At 43.2% G+C, this 15,299-nt stretch overlaps 1 protein-coding gene across 1 annotated transcript; it reads left to right on the top strand.

Annotated features, from left to right (window-relative positions):
• Positions 1 to 108: 108 nt before the first annotated feature.
• MONOS_1266p1 (uncharacterized protein) lies at positions 109 to 12,950 on the top strand (the record flags this gene model as incomplete). Its single annotated transcript, XM_067865304.1, has 1 exon — positions 109 to 12,950. One exon carries the CDS (start codon positions 109 to 111, stop codon positions 12,679 to 12,681), a length of 12,573 nt encoding a protein of 4,190 aa, XP_067735734.1. The 3' UTR covers positions 12,682 to 12,950.
• Positions 12,951 to 15,299: the final 2,349 nt, after the last annotated feature.

Raw genomic sequence — 15,299 nt, 5'->3', positions numbered from 1 at the left:
AAAAAATGTTTTTTTGATTTACAATTTTTTATTTTTAAATCAATAGTTTTATGGTTTTTGAAGAACCTTACAAAAAATAATTATTTGTTCCATAATGAAAATCCATCAATGATCACGAAAGCAGGAAAGAGAAAAATATTCAGCAATTTCATTCCAATGCGCGTGGGATTGGCAAAATGCAATTGCATCTCTATATTGATACTTTTGGTGCTTGTTAACCTATCATCGGAGAAAAGTGTGAACACACAAGAAAGCACAGAAAAAGGAATTTCTATTGATTTTGGAGAAAAAGGCATAAATACAATTGAAAGAGGATGCAATGAAATGGAAAACGAAAATAAAAATTTGGTTAATGAAGTTCAACGTTCTGGAAGGCATTTCAAAGACTTGCTTTTGAATGAAGTTGAAGAACAACAAATTGAAGAAATGATTGAAAAAGAAACAGAAAAGGAAACTCGAAAAAGAAGAGAAGAATATATTGATAATGAAAAATTTTTGATATCTAATGACAAACAACAAGATGTGAAAAGCATTATAAGATGTCTGATTGGAGCATGGAATTCTTCAGTTGCGATACGCAAACTGCAAGTTGTTGGATCAGAGAAAGGAAAGGGAATTGATGCGGGAAGAAACTCGTTTTTGCATTTCGAGTGTGTGGAGATGATGGTGGAATGCGCAGATGTATCGCCAATTCTGTGCATTAAAGGAAGGATACTTTTGGAAAATACAAGCCTGAAAATAGTTGGGGAAGAGAAAATGATGCCTCCAATGCTTCATCCTGAATCATGGAGCAGAAGTGAGAACGAGCTTGGAGAGGCAAAGATTATTGCGTGCAGCTTTGGATCATTCAGCTTGTGGGGATCATCACCGTTTATTGTATCGCCAGCACTTGGGAATGCTGAAGTGATCGGCTCGAGATTTGCGAACATCACAGTGGGGAGCCAGTGGAGGTTCGTGGATGGAGGACAATACAATTGCAAAGCAAGGCTTGAATGTGTGGAATTCATTCGAGTGGAGGATGTGCTGGATGGGGCCATTGTGCCTCCGCTGAGCGTGCCTTCTTCGTCTGTTGTCTCGCGAAACTGCACCTATCAAGGCAACATCAGACATCCGAACAAATACGATATTTACAAGGGGAGCGAAGGAAGAAGAGTACTTGGTGCATCGGCTTCATTTGAAGACGACACATTCTATGGCTGCCGAACTGATTCTGGATCAGGAGGGGCTTTAAGTGTGAGCTCTGCTCAGGCTTTGCTCAGTGTGACGAGATGCAACTTAACTTGTTGTTATGCTCTTGGTGGAGGTGGTGCAATTTGTTCACGTCCTACCAAAGGAACATCACTTGCTGAAACAATTTTCATTAACAACACTGCAGATGCCCAAGGAGGAAGCTACTGCATGGCAGGGAACTATGGTTGTTCAATCACTCGCAAATGCCTTTTCAAAAATAATCTGGTGAGCAAAAAAGGACAAGGAAGCGCTATTTGCTATGATGCTTTTTTAACGAATACAACAACAAGTTGTCTTGGATTTGACGATGGAAATGGAGGTCAAGCACAGTTTATTGATTGCCAGTTTGTCAATTGCACAAATGAAGGAAGGTATGGTTGTATCATGTCTTGGTCTTACTCTCAACATTATGCCATGAGGAGTTGCCAATTCATTCAATGTTCAAGTTTGCAAGAAGGCGGAGCACTTCGCCATCATTTCGTCAAGTGCCAAGGAGATCAAACGAATTTGAAAGCATTTTTCTTTTTGTTTTTCCACGGATGTTCTTGTTCAACCGAAGAGACTCCATTGGGGCATGATGTTTACTTAATTGTTTCATTACCAGATGTGATTCTAACGTCAACTCCATTCAAAGAGAGTTATTCAACAAATATGAATGAAAAAAGATTATATTGGGGAGGCGCAAATAAATACGAAAAAGATTGGCTTCCAACAACGAAAAAGTTGTTCACCTCTTGCTTTGTATCAACAAATGGGAATGACGGGGATGAGCTGTGTGGGTTATCTGACGAATCGGGATGCAGAACAATTTCCCATTCGCTGGGAAAGTGTATGACTCAATTTGAGTCGAGGATATTTTTGGGGAAAGGAACACATGCATCAGAGGCGGGAGAAATAAGTGCTGGAATTCGAGAGCTGAGTGTGTGTGGGGAAGGTGTGGAGGAGACTGTTGTGAGCACAAGCAGCATGACGAATGGAGATAGTTTGTTCAGTGTTACGAGCGGAAGAGTATTTACCGGCTCGTTCACAATCGAGCACTCTCACACGAAGCACGAGATGAGACTGTTTGTTGTGAGGGGAAGTGGAAGTGTAGAATTGAAGAGGATGCGGATGCAGCCATCAAACGGGCATTCATCTCTGAATGCATTTGGCGCATCACTGATCGTGTCTGGAGCAGGAGAAGGGAAAGTGGGGATGGAGCAGGTTGAGATTGAAAACTTTGTGCTGGAAGATGCTCCAATTGTTTGTGTTGATGGGAAATGGAAAGTGACAATGTCATTCACCACTTTCAGGAATATTGTGAGGCTGAGGGGAGATGGGAGTGTGATATCGAAGAGTGTGGCAGAGGGTGAAGTGCTGCTGATGAACAATGTGACGATGCAGGGATGCAGATGTGAGAGCGGGAACGGAGGAGGAATGGCAATTAGGATGGAATCGGGGGCCCGTGCTCGTGTGGGGAATGAGAGCGAAGTTTTGTTTGGTGGGTGTGAGGCGAGAGAAGGGCAGAGCAGTGGAGGAGGATGTGGAGGAGGGATGATGATTGAAGTGAAGGAAGGAGGATATGATTTTGTGATTGATAAAGCATCGTTTGCAGGGTGTGCGGCAACAAAGGCAGGGAGCAAGCTGTTCATGAGAGCGCCTCGATTGGCAGAGGTGGCGAAGAGAGAGCGGCTGAAGTTTGCGATTGATGAAAGCAATCTGAGTGAGGTGTGTGGATATGAGAATGGCGATGAAGTGAATGTTATTCCACTTGTGGTGTATCTGCGGAGCAAGCCAAGCGAATACTATGTTGGAGGGCTGAACAAGAGAGACTGGGAGATGTGTGGATTTGGAGATGTGCAGTGTGCGAGTGTGGATTATGCGATCAGGAAGCATGGAACTGGGGCAGGGATAACAGTTGTGGCGAACAGCGGGGCGGTCGTGAAAGGCGAGGTTGAACTTATGAATGGAGTTGTTGTGGTGAAAGGACAAGCATCTCCACCTCGAGTGGTGATAGAGAGCAGTGAGAGTGGGAGAGCAGAGGGAGTGTTCACAACAGCTGGAGCAACAACAACGATTGTGAATCTTGTGATATCGCTTCCAGCAAGTGTGGGTGAGGGAAGAAGCGTGATTGCGTGTCGGAGTGGGAGTGTGGAGGTGAGACAGTGTAATTTCGAGGGAGGAGAAGGAGAGAGGATCGGATATGTAGTTATGCGATGCAGAGGAGGCAAGATGAGCGTGCAACAGGTGGAAGCGAGTGGGCTGAGCTTTGGGGGGAGCTGCATGGTCTGTGTGAGCAATAATGGAGAAGGGTTAATTTCCCAGACAAACATTAGTGGAGGAACAGTGGAATGTGAAAATGGATTGGTATATTATGCATCCAGTGGGAAGCTTGTTGTTGAGCAGACGAAATTTGAGGAGATTGCATGCTCGTTGAGTGGGATTGTGGTTGGGAGAGGAGGGAGCGATCTGGAGATGGAGAAGTGCACATTCAGCGGGATTGAGAGCACAGCAGGGAATGGGAGTGGAGTGCGGTGCATGATTGGAGATGGGGAGAGCGTTGCGATTGGAAACAGCAGCTTTTCTGTGTGTTGTGTGGAGAAAGGATGTGGAGGTGGAGTGTGTATGGAGATAGAAGCAGGAGGATATTTTCGAATAGGGAGGAGCGAGGAAGAAACACTGGTTGAAAAGTGCAGGAGCAGTTTGAGTGAAGGAGTTGGAGGATGTGGAGGAGGGATGTTTTTGAAAATGGAGGGAGGCAGTGGATCAAAACGATGGGATCATGAGGTGTGTGGAGTGGTGTTTGGGACAGGTGTGGGGAAGAATGAAGCAGCGAGAGGAGGAGACAATGTTTTTGTACAAGCTGAAGATCTGAGTGAAGCAGTGGGAAGTGAAGGGTTTGTGGGAGTGATTGCGACAGATAAAGGGAGAGTGAGAGAGGCGATGGGGTTTGAAGATGGTGATGAGAGTTTTCTGATTCCGCTGATGTTTTTCATGGTTGAAGTTGAAGGCATTGCAGGGTATGTTGGAGGAGTGAATGAGCGAGACTTTTCAGGGTGTGGGTTTGAAGGATATGAATGTGCGACTATTGGGAAGCTGGTTGGATTGAGGTTTGCGAACAGCGAGAAGAAGATAATTGTGAATGAAGGGTTCAGCTGGAGCGAGAAGGTGGAGATGAGCGGATGGAAGTGGGAGCTGAAGGGCGTGGAGAGAGGAACAAATGTGAATGTGGTGTGGGGAGAGGCGGGGGTTGGGAATGGGATGATTCACACAGCAACAGAAACACAGATGGCAAACTGCACATTTGGGGTGTTGGTGAAGAGTGAAGCAGTGGGTAGTTTGATTGAGTGTGTGGGAGGTGATTTGGAGATGATGTGGTGTGTGATGAGGCTATCTGGCGAAGAGGTGTTGGATGGTGTGAATGGTGGGCTGTTGAAAGTTGAGGGAGGCGGAGTGGTATTGGATAAGTTTGTGGTTGAGGGAAGCGGGGAAATAGGGTTTGTGGGAGTGCCAATTGATATTGGAGGAGGCGGGAAGATGAAGGTGAACAACAGTGTTTTTGGCTGTGCTTGGCACAGAGGAGGAGATGGAGGGTGCATTGGAGTGGAGAGTGGACCTGGTCAATTGCGAGATGTCCATGTGGAGAATTGCACGATCAAAGGAAAGTGCAGAGGTGGGAATGGGCTTCGAGGAGGAGGGATGATTGTGAGGCAGGGTGAGGGAGCAGAAGTGGTGATAGAGGGGACAAAGTTTGAAGGATGTGAAGTGCCTGAAGGAGAAGGAGGAGAAGGGAGAGGATTGGGAGGAGGTGTGTATTTGTTGTGTTCGGATGGAGTGAGTGGGTTTGAATTGAAAGGGCTGGAGTTTGAGGGGTGCAAAGCGTGGAAGGGGAAGAATGTGTTTGTGGAAGGGAGGAATTTGAGTGTTATTGTGAGTGGAGACTCATTGAATTTTGAGAATTGTGGGATGGAGATGAGGGATCTAATGGGATATGAGCGTTGCTCAACAGGTGATACTTTTGGAATTCCACTTGGTGCATATCTTGATCAGTTTGGTGGAACAGCATATGTTGGAGGAGCGTCAGATTGGGGATATGATCATTCAGGTTGTGGAATGGCATATGCTCCCTGTCGAACAATTGAACAGGCGCTGAAAGTGCGTTTTGGAGGAGTAGTTGGAAGTGGAGAAGTGGTGGCGATGGAATCATTTGAGCTGAAAGACCATGTAGTGCTTGAATCGCAGGGAGTGAAATTGAAAGGGGTTGTTCAGGATGGAGAGACGAGTGTTCTGGTTCGTGATGATGGAGCAGGGGAGGGAGAAGGGCTGTTGGAAACCAGAGTGAATGTATTTGTGAAGAATATATCATTTTCTGTTCCCAACGAGTTTTCGGGAGCCAGATGGGAGTGTCTGTTTGCGTGCAAAGGAGGGGAGCTTGAGCTGGAGAACTGCCAGGTGGAGCAAGTGAATGGGCAGTTGAAAATGAAGTATTCATTGATAAAAGCGAGTGGAGGAAAAGTGATTGTGGATGGGTTGAAGATGGCAAACATGAACACAGTGGAATTTGAGTTGTTTGAGTTGTGTGGAGGTGATGGGGCGTTTGAAGGATTGGAGATGGAGAATGTTGTTTGTGGAGCAGAAAGTGGGCTAATTTGTGTGAGGGAGGGATCGGCACTGAGGGTGGAAAACAGCACAGTGAAGGGAACAACAATGGATGATGGAAGTGTTGTTGTGTTTGAAGAAAGGGCGAGTGTTGGGGCAAAGAACATCAGCGTGGAGGGAAAGACACGGAAGAGTGGAAATGGGGGTGTGTTTGCAGGGAGAGTGGGAGAAGGGCAGAAAGTGGAGGTGAAGGAGAGCACATTTGTGCAGGATGTATGCATGGGGAATCCGTCTTGTGGAGGATGTGTGTTTGTGAGTGTTGCAGGGAAAGGGGAATTTGTGTTTGATTCGAACAGAGTGGAGAGGTGTGCAGTGGTGGGAACAGCAGGATATGGAGGAGGAGTGTTTATGGAGCTGGAGGATAGGGAGGCGAAGTACTCGCTTCGAGAGGATGTGTTTGAGTGGAATGCTGCAGCAAAGGGACTGGATGTGTTTGTTGTGTGTGGTGAGCCAGAGGTGATGCTTCGTGAGGATCTGTGGGTGGGGACAGTGGATGAGGAGAGCACGCCAGAGGTGAATGTGTGGGTAATTGACTCGGTGACAAACACAGTGATCGACTTGTCAGTGAAGAAGTATCTGTTCCCTGTGGAAGGGGCGATTGTGTATGTGGAGGCAGGGAGGAGCACAGTAGCCGATTCGTGTGGAAGCGAGGTGTCACCTTGTGACAGGTTCATCGATGGGTTTATGAACATGGGGGAGGAGAAGACGACGATCCAGATGAACAACGGAAACTGGATGGATAATGTGATTGATCGGAAGGGGAAATCGCTGGCAGTGCGAGGGAAAAGTGCTGGATGCAGCTTGGAGATAAGAGTACATGGATGCTTCAAACAAAGCATTGGATACTCGCAAACAACACTGTCACTCAGTCGCCTGAATTTCAGACTGCCAATGGTGGCATCAGAGGAAGTGGATGGGATGATTAGTGTGAGTGTGGGCGTGGTGATTGTGATGAACTGTGTGTTTGGGGCAAGTTCAGGAACAGATGCTGGAGGAGAGGAAGCAGGAGCTGATGTGAGATGGGAGACGGGAATGAGGATAGTAAGTGAAACTGGAGGAGAGGTCCGGATGAATCAAGTTTCAGTGGAAGATGAAAATTTTGGAGTGGATGGAGGCTTTGTGAAGATGGAGGGAGGAATGATCATCATGAACAACACGAACATATCGAATGTTGGAGGAACGGGGAAGGGGTTGATTGAAGGGAGTGGAGAGGCTGAGTTTGGGATGCACAAGGGATGCGTGGAGGAAGTGGATGTGACAGATGGGGGAGTGGTGTGGATGGAGAATGTGAGAAGTTTGGAGATTACAGAAGGCAGCATATTCAATGGATGTCGATCGACACATGTGGATGGAGGAGGAGTGCACTTCGAAGTAAGTGAAGGAAGCAGCTTGTGCATCACAGATGTAGTGTTTAAGAGGTGTTCTGTAAATGGTGAAAGTGGAAGAGGTGGAGGGATATATTTGAATGTTGCAAGCTCAAGAATGGGAGATATGAATTTTGATGGGCTTGAGTTTGCAGAGAACGCAGGAGCATATGGAAGAGATGTGTTTGTGGAGTGTGATGATCTGAACAAGACAGTGACTCGATCTCGATTTCGGTTTGCAGTGAAGAACGGAGAAGGGGAGGTGATTGTTGATATGAAAGGAGTGGATCGGGTGCGATTTGTTGAGGAGGCAGTAGATCTTGTAGTGTTTCTGGTGGAACATAAGTGGGGAGAAGTGCATGTGAGAGAAGGCGGATGTGACATGATAGGATGTGGGAGTGAGAAAATGCCATGTGAGACATATTGGAGAGGGATGAAGAATGCAGATCGTGAAATAGTTGAGGGAGCAAAGATCATGGCGAAAGGGGAGATGAGGGTTGCAGATTGGTTTGATGTGTCGGGGATAAGAACGGTGTGCAATGGGGCAGGAACAGGAGCAGTCACAAGGTGTGTGATGGAGGTTGGGGAGGAGATCAGTGGAGGAGATGGGAAATGTGTATTTGAGAACAACAGGAGAGCAGGATTTGAAGGGGTCGTGTTTGTTCTACCAGGGATGATTGCAAGTGGGCAGGAAGTGGTGCTGCTTTCGGAGACAGAAGAAGGGACATTGAGCATGACGGATTGCATATTCCAGTTTGAGAGTGGAAGTGTGATGGGATATGGAGTGATGAAGGCAATAGGTGGAAAGGTGGAGCTCGTTGGATGTTCGATAGAAAAGGCAACATTCAGTGAGAGTGCCTTTGAGTTCAGATCGAGTGTGATGATTGAAGATTGCACAATGAAGAAGGTGAAAGCACCAGAAGAGAAGGAGGGAGGAGGGATGAAAATGATTGTGAAGGGTGAACAGATTTTGGTGCTGAAGAACACAACAGCAGAAGAATGCGAGTGCTCAGTTGCATTTGGGAGAGGAGGGTTTTTGTTTGTGGATTGCTCAGGGTCGTTGATTGATCAGTCGTTTGAGCTGAAAGAGGTTACGTTCAAATTGAACAGGGCAAAAGTTGGTGAGCATATGTTTGTTTTGGCAAGAGATCTGAACAAAACTGTGACAACAACTTCGTTTGGATTTGACTATCAGGGGATGAAAGAGAACGGGAACGGATTTGTTGGGAACGATGAAAGCAGGAACGAGACAGATCTCCTGCGATATGTTGTGGGATACAAGAGCCGGAAGATACATGTGAGTTCAGAAGGGCAGGATGTGATGCGGTGTGGAAGTGTGAATGATCCATGTGAGACGCTGTGGAAGGGGATGGAGCAAGTGGAAAGGACGGAGGAGATGAAAGAAATAGTTGTTGGAGGAGAGGCGAGAGTGGAGGATGACTGGACAATGAAGAATATGGTTGTGAGTGGTGTGGGAGGAGAAAGAGAGGAGGAGGATGTGAAGGATGAGCTTGTATTCAGTGGAAAAGGAGGGGAGAGTGTGTTGAGCGAGGATCCGTTCATCACATACACTGGGACGCTGTGTGTTCGGAGGATGAAGATGGTGGTTGGGGGTTCAGGTGGAGTGGAGAAGAAAGAGATTTTGAGTGGAGGAGGAACACTGCTGGAAATGGAAAGATGTGTGATTGGAGGAGCGGGATCTAGCGGGAAGTTGTGTGGATCGGTTGTTGTTGTGAAAGCAGGGGCATTGGTGGTGGAGGATGTGAGATTTGAGCGAATGAAGGTGAAGGGCTGTGTGGTGATGGTGTTTGAAGGGGTAAGCTGCAATCTGAGGGAGGTGCGGATGAGCTCGCAGGAGTATCACGAGGGGTGTGCAATCAGTGTTGTGAGCAGCAGTTTGAATGATATCGGTAGATTGGAAAATGCAGGAGGGATGAGTGGAACGAGTGTGACAGTGAATGGATCGACATTTGTGATGGCGGAGCGGGAGGATGATGGGCCGTGTGTTGTGGAGAGAGTGTGTGGAGGGAGTGTGAAGGTGGTGGTGAATGAGAGCACATTCGAGTCATGCAAGGCAGGAGAGAGCAAGAAAGGCGGAGTGGTGGAGTTCCAGCTGAATGAGGGAGGTGAGTTCCGGATGAAGGGAGGGAAGATTGTGCAAAGCAGCTGTTCGATAACGCAAGGGCGGGGAGGCGGAGTGTATCTGGGGACAGAACTTGGAGGAGATCTGAACTTTGTGTTTGAGAGGATGTCGTTGAGCGGGAACAACGCGTTTGTGGGGCGGGACATCTTTGTTGAGTGTGTGAACATCAGTAGGCAGATCAACGAGAGCCAGTTTAAGATGGATCTGCGGCAGGAGGTGTATATCCAAGGGAATGCAATCTTCGGGGTGGACAAGCGGAGCGATACGCCAGTGAACCTGATGGATCTGATCACAGTATATCAGGCAGCAACGATTGTGGTGTCGAGTGTGCTTGGGAAAGGCGGCAGGAACTGGCGGAAGTGCGGGACAGTGGAGCAGCCGTGTCTGACATTGGGATATGGACTGGATCATGTGGTGGCAGAGTTCAACTCGATGCTAGCAGTGGACGGGGAGAGCGAAGTGGAGATGGAGATAGATATTTTGAGCATGGTGGTGAGGTCGAAGAGCTGGGAGGTGGCGAGTGTGAAGATTGGGACAGGCATAACCAGCACTCGGGAATATATGATTGGTGTTGGAGGGAGCACTGCTGTGGAGCTGGTGGGGTTCAAGATGCCGCGAGTCTTCCTCACATCACACACAAGTCTCTTCTGGATGGAGGAAGGGAATGTGATGTTTGATCGTGTGAGATTTAGTTCATTGGAAGGAGATGGACACAAGGCATCAGTTCCTATTCTCATGAAGTGTGCAAGTGGGAAACTGGAGATGAGGGGGTGCGAAATAGAGGATGTGTGTGGTGAGTGCTTGCTGAGGTGTGGAGGAGATGTGATTGTGAGACAGCTGAGGATATTGAATGTTGAGTGCCAAGGAGGAGGGATAGTGGTGAGAGAAGGGAGCATGGTGATTGACGAGTTGAAGGCAGATGGGATGAGGACGGAGAAGGGGTCAGTGGTGGAGATGGAGGAAGCAGCAAGTGGAGAGGGAGCTGACATTGTGCAAGTGAGTCGAGCTGTGTTTGTGAACATCTCGAGTGCTGGAGAGAGAGCAGCAGCAGTGACGAGCCGATGCGAGGGAGCAAAGTTGGAGCTGTCTAACTGTTCATTTGAGACGTGCCAGAGCTCAGGAGCAAAGGGAAGTGTGATTGGGGTGTGGAAGAGCAGGAAGGTTGTGTTGGATGGGTGCAAAATTGATGGGAGCGAGACAGAAAGCACTTTGAAGGTGAATGCAGATGCAGCTGAGGAGATATGCAGGTGGAATGGATCTGTTGCAGACATATCTGAGAGTGAAGGGAAAGTGAGAGACACAACGATATGGAATGCACATGATGGAGCACTGTCTGTTTCTGGTGGGGAAGTGACAATCGAGAAAGGAGAATTATTGAACAACAATCCATCAATAACAAAATATCCTTCTGTGAGAAGGAACATTATTTGCTCTGGTTCAGGCACACTGGATGTGAAGAGTCTGAAAGGTGGAGACGGGATAAAAGATGGTTCTTCTCTATGGATTCTGAATGATGGATGTGCGATGAGTGGGATTGGATCAGAGCGAGAATCAGTGTTGTTCATCCCCACACTTCGATCAGTTGAAACAGAGGAGAAAGAAGGAACATTGAATATTGTTTTCAGAGGCACTCTTCTTCTCCCATGCAACCTGTCATTCATGGTTGTGAAGCACATTAGGGATGAGAAAGAGATTGTGAAGTATTCATTTCTGGAGGAAGGGTGCATATCAGAGACTGAAGTGAAAGGGAGTGTGGAGAAAGAGCTGATCAGCAGCTGTAGAGAAGAGACCGAAATGAGTGTGAGCATTCTGTTTGGGGATGTAAATAATCCATTTTCAACTGATTCTTTCATTCTGAAAAACAGAAGCGAACCAAAAACAAATGGAGATGAAAGAATTGTTGAAGGAGGAAAGGAAGGAAAATCTTCATGGTTGTTGGTAGTGATTGTGCTTTCTGCGATATTGTTGGTTGTTCTTATCTCACTTGTGATATTTGTTGTTCGATGGAGAAAGGTGAAGAATGAAGCAGAAGATCTGAGAGAGATTGTGAATGATACAGTGAAGAAGGATCCAAAGCTGATTGAGATGGTGACAATGGAGATATCACCTGAAGAGCAGTGGAGGAGAGCAGAAAGAGAGGCAGAGAAGAAGAATGAGGAAAGGATAAAGAAGAGAGTTTATGAGAAAAGTCTGGGACATTCTGAATCATCCGAGCATCTTCTGTCTGAGAGCGGCTCCACTGAATACATTCTTGGAAGAGATTCAGACAAGATTCCAGAATGGATGCTGGAGAAAGTGGATGAGAAAGAAGAAAAGGAAGAAGAGATTCAAAAGAGATCACCATCTCCTTCCATTTCATCCACTTCAACAACAGACACTTCAGACACAGAATCCACATTTGTTCGATCGGAGAGTCTGTGTCCAACCACCTCATCAATGTCGAATCTTGTGGATGCGATGGCATGTTCATCTCCTCATGAAAAGCTGATTGTTGATTTGAGGGACTCACTGTTCATGCTACTGCATGGAAGGAATAAGTCAAAGGAGATGGCTATTGGCTCCTTGAAGGAAAGGGAGCAGACAGCTGCCCAAATCCTGTTCTGGGTGGCTAACCTCGCTCTTCATTCGTTTGACGAAATGGAAAACCCGCTTCAGTCATTGAATAATCTCAGTCCGCACATTGTGCTGTTCTCAGAGCATATGGTGATCTGCATTGTGATGCACTCTGATTTCCTTTCATCTGATGATTCAGACTCGTCTTCCATCTCTTCATCGACTGTTGTGACATCAACAAGCGATGACGATGATGATGATAGTGACTCTCTGCCTTCTTCGGCTTTTGAGGATGATGATTATTACAAAAAAGAGTGTCTGAGGTGGAAGGCGCCTGAGCTGCTGATCAACAAGAAGATGGAAGCAACAAAGGAGTCAGTGTCATTCTCGATTGGGATGATGCTTTGGGAATGTTTGACACTTCAGATCCCGTTTGGGGAGTATGAGGCAGAAGTGGCTGGACAGAAGATTGCCAATGGAGAAAGGCAGGGTTGTAAAGCCATTGAAGGAAGTTCACTTTGTGGGTTGATTGGAAGGTGCAAAAAACAATCAGCAGAGGAAAGACCATCTCTGAACGAGCTGAAGCGGGAGTTTATCCAACGCTTTCCAGCTGGAGCTGTGATGCTCACAGTTTCTGATGCAATAGGACTTAATACTGGCTATGACGGGGATCGCAGAATCAATGAAAGTGGCAGGTCGGGAAGCGAATCTTGTTCAACAACAAGCATCCATTTTATCACTGATTCTCGTTGAGTCAGTTGCTTGTTAATATGCACAAAAAAGGATCAAAAGGAACCAAATACTGGTGAGTTTTGAAAAATGAAAAAGAGTGAATATTTTGTTCATCCTTTGTTTTCTTTGTGTTGTAATTGGTTATGCGCAACTTTCAAAAAAACAGAAAGAACACTCCTTTGCAAAGGAGGTGCCACTCAAACAAGTTATCAAGGAACTTTTTTCTTCTCATATTTTTTGTTTATTCATCAACAACGAAAAGACAAATCCATATTCTGAATGGAATAAAACATTGTTTTTATTAGAAATTTTTTTCAATCCAAAAAATTGCTTTATTTTTAGTGGAAATGAAAAAAGAAAAATATGAAAAAGAAAAAGATTTGTGTGAGAAAATACATCTATAAAAGACAAGAGTATTATTATCGATATCATATTTTTTTCTGTCGAATAATTTGTTTTCAAATCAAAATAATTGGACAAGAAAGAAAATGAAATAAGTATAACACTGAAATAACAGTTCTTTAGCTTATTTCAATTCAGAAATTTTGATTTTTAAATCATTGAGATATTTTGAACTTTTGGAAATAAAATGTTTGTTATGTTGACGTGAAATAAAAGTTTCTTTCATCTCTCCAAAAAAATAAATGACTTCATAAATAATGAAACACTTTCTGTCTTTGATCTTGGAATAAAAAAATGTATTTGTCATTTTTCTCATTTAGTAAAAAAAGATCAAAACTCAAAAGGAAATATGTGTCTTATTAGGATCAACAATGCGTGTTATTCTTTTTGAAAAGTCGCAAACATTAAATATCAAGGAGAAATAAAATTAAGCCTTGTTTGATTATTTTTTGTAACACATTATTCAAATTTCTCCACAATATGTTTGCCATCAAAACAAATAGGTCTTTTTATTCTTATTTGCAGAGCGATGAAGTTTGATGGATTTTTCACGAAAAATTATCAAATGATGTCCAATTTCATTTAGCCCATATTTTTTTACATTTGCGATTTTTCATAAAAATTAATTATATAATAATTATTATTTGTTTTCCATCTTTCCAAATAATTAATCAATAATTCAATATTTCTAGTGAATTTCTCATTTCAATGATTTTTCCATTGATTGTTCAATAAACGATTCACATTTGAATAAAATGAAATGTTTTGAATATTAAATAAATATTTCTTTATACAAGTAGTTCGTTTCCTTTCCATTTAATTTGGAATTCTTGTTGGTGAAGATTATCGAAATCAAAACATTTTTTCAGGGTGAAAAATTTTAAAAAAAGTTTTCGTAGCTGATAGCAAAATATCATTCAAACGTTAATGATATTCAACAGTTTTGAAAGACAATGATTTGATCAGAAAAAAAAAGAAAATCTCTTTGATTATTGTTATGGTGTGTGCATCAACCAGCCCTTGTGCAAAAAATTGCACACTTGACATTTTCTTTCCAAATTCTCATCCACGTTCAAATATGTGAAAGTGTTTTGCATTTTATTGCAACCATTAACTTTTATTTGTCCAATATTTAACATTTCGATAAAAAAAGAAAATATAAATAATAATATGATCTTATTTGATCTTATTTGATCTTTTGATCAAAATTTTTTGTATTTAATTTTTCAATCGAAATATGAAATATTGGACAAATAAAAGTTACGGATGGCAGTGAAATGCTGAACGTTTTCACATATTTGAATGTGGATGAGTTTTTCGAAGGAAAACATCATGTGTGAGGGTTTATGCACAAGTGCTGGTTTTGCATCTGAGTATTTTCCTTTTCAGTGTTCATTAATCATTATTCAAAAAACATTTATTTGACAGAGTCTACAGATTGAAAGAATAAAGATTTCAAGAAAAACTATTTGTTCAAATGTATTTAAAGTGCAAATTATAAAGTGAAGAAAAACAAAAAAATAAAGAAAAATGACAAATATCATATTGCTTGAATATATATTAAATTCGATTTAAAATTATCTAATTTTGAATAATCAGAGTGGTGATCTCTTTATAAAACTCTTTTATCATTTTCTTCATTCACCTAAATTGTTTATTGTTAAAAGTCAACAATCTACACAGGTTTTATGTCTCGAGGAAAATTCACAATGGACTTTTTGTCCAATTAATTTTTCAAATGTTTCAAAAATCTCAATTAAAGAAAAGTAATTTTGCATAAATAAGGAATATTTAAAAATGGAAAGGACTTCACATGAAATGAATTTTAAAACGTTTTTTCATTTGGCAGTTTATTTTCGAAATTATAACATTTTTCAGTGTGTTGATTTTTCAAATGTTTTGTTTCTTTGAAGAGGAATTATTCGTTCGAAAGAAAAAGCCGTGATAATTGCATGCAATCACAATGTTTGAGATTATTATCATAAAAATATTGTTTTTGAAAGGAGTAATAACTTTTCAGTGTTCACAAATCAATTTTCCAAAAGAATTCAAAAACCGATCGTTTTGATAGAAAATCTATGATTTCGAATAATTATTACCCATTTTCTGATAAATTGTTTCTTGCCATTAACCTTATTCGTAGTCATCTGTTCGTTAATTGGTATGAATAATTGAATAACTGAACTTTTCTAATCAATTTTTACTTTAAAGATTATAAATTCGAATTCGAAATATAA

This window comes from Monocercomonoides exilis (genome assembly GCF_001643675.1).
Source record: "Monocercomonoides exilis strain PA203 chromosome Unknown scaffold2-2631571, whole genome shotgun sequence".
Taxonomy (NCBI): Eukaryota; Preaxostyla; order Oxymonadida; family Polymastigidae; genus Monocercomonoides; species Monocercomonoides exilis.
This window is presented reverse-complemented; position numbering and strand designations above follow the sequence as displayed.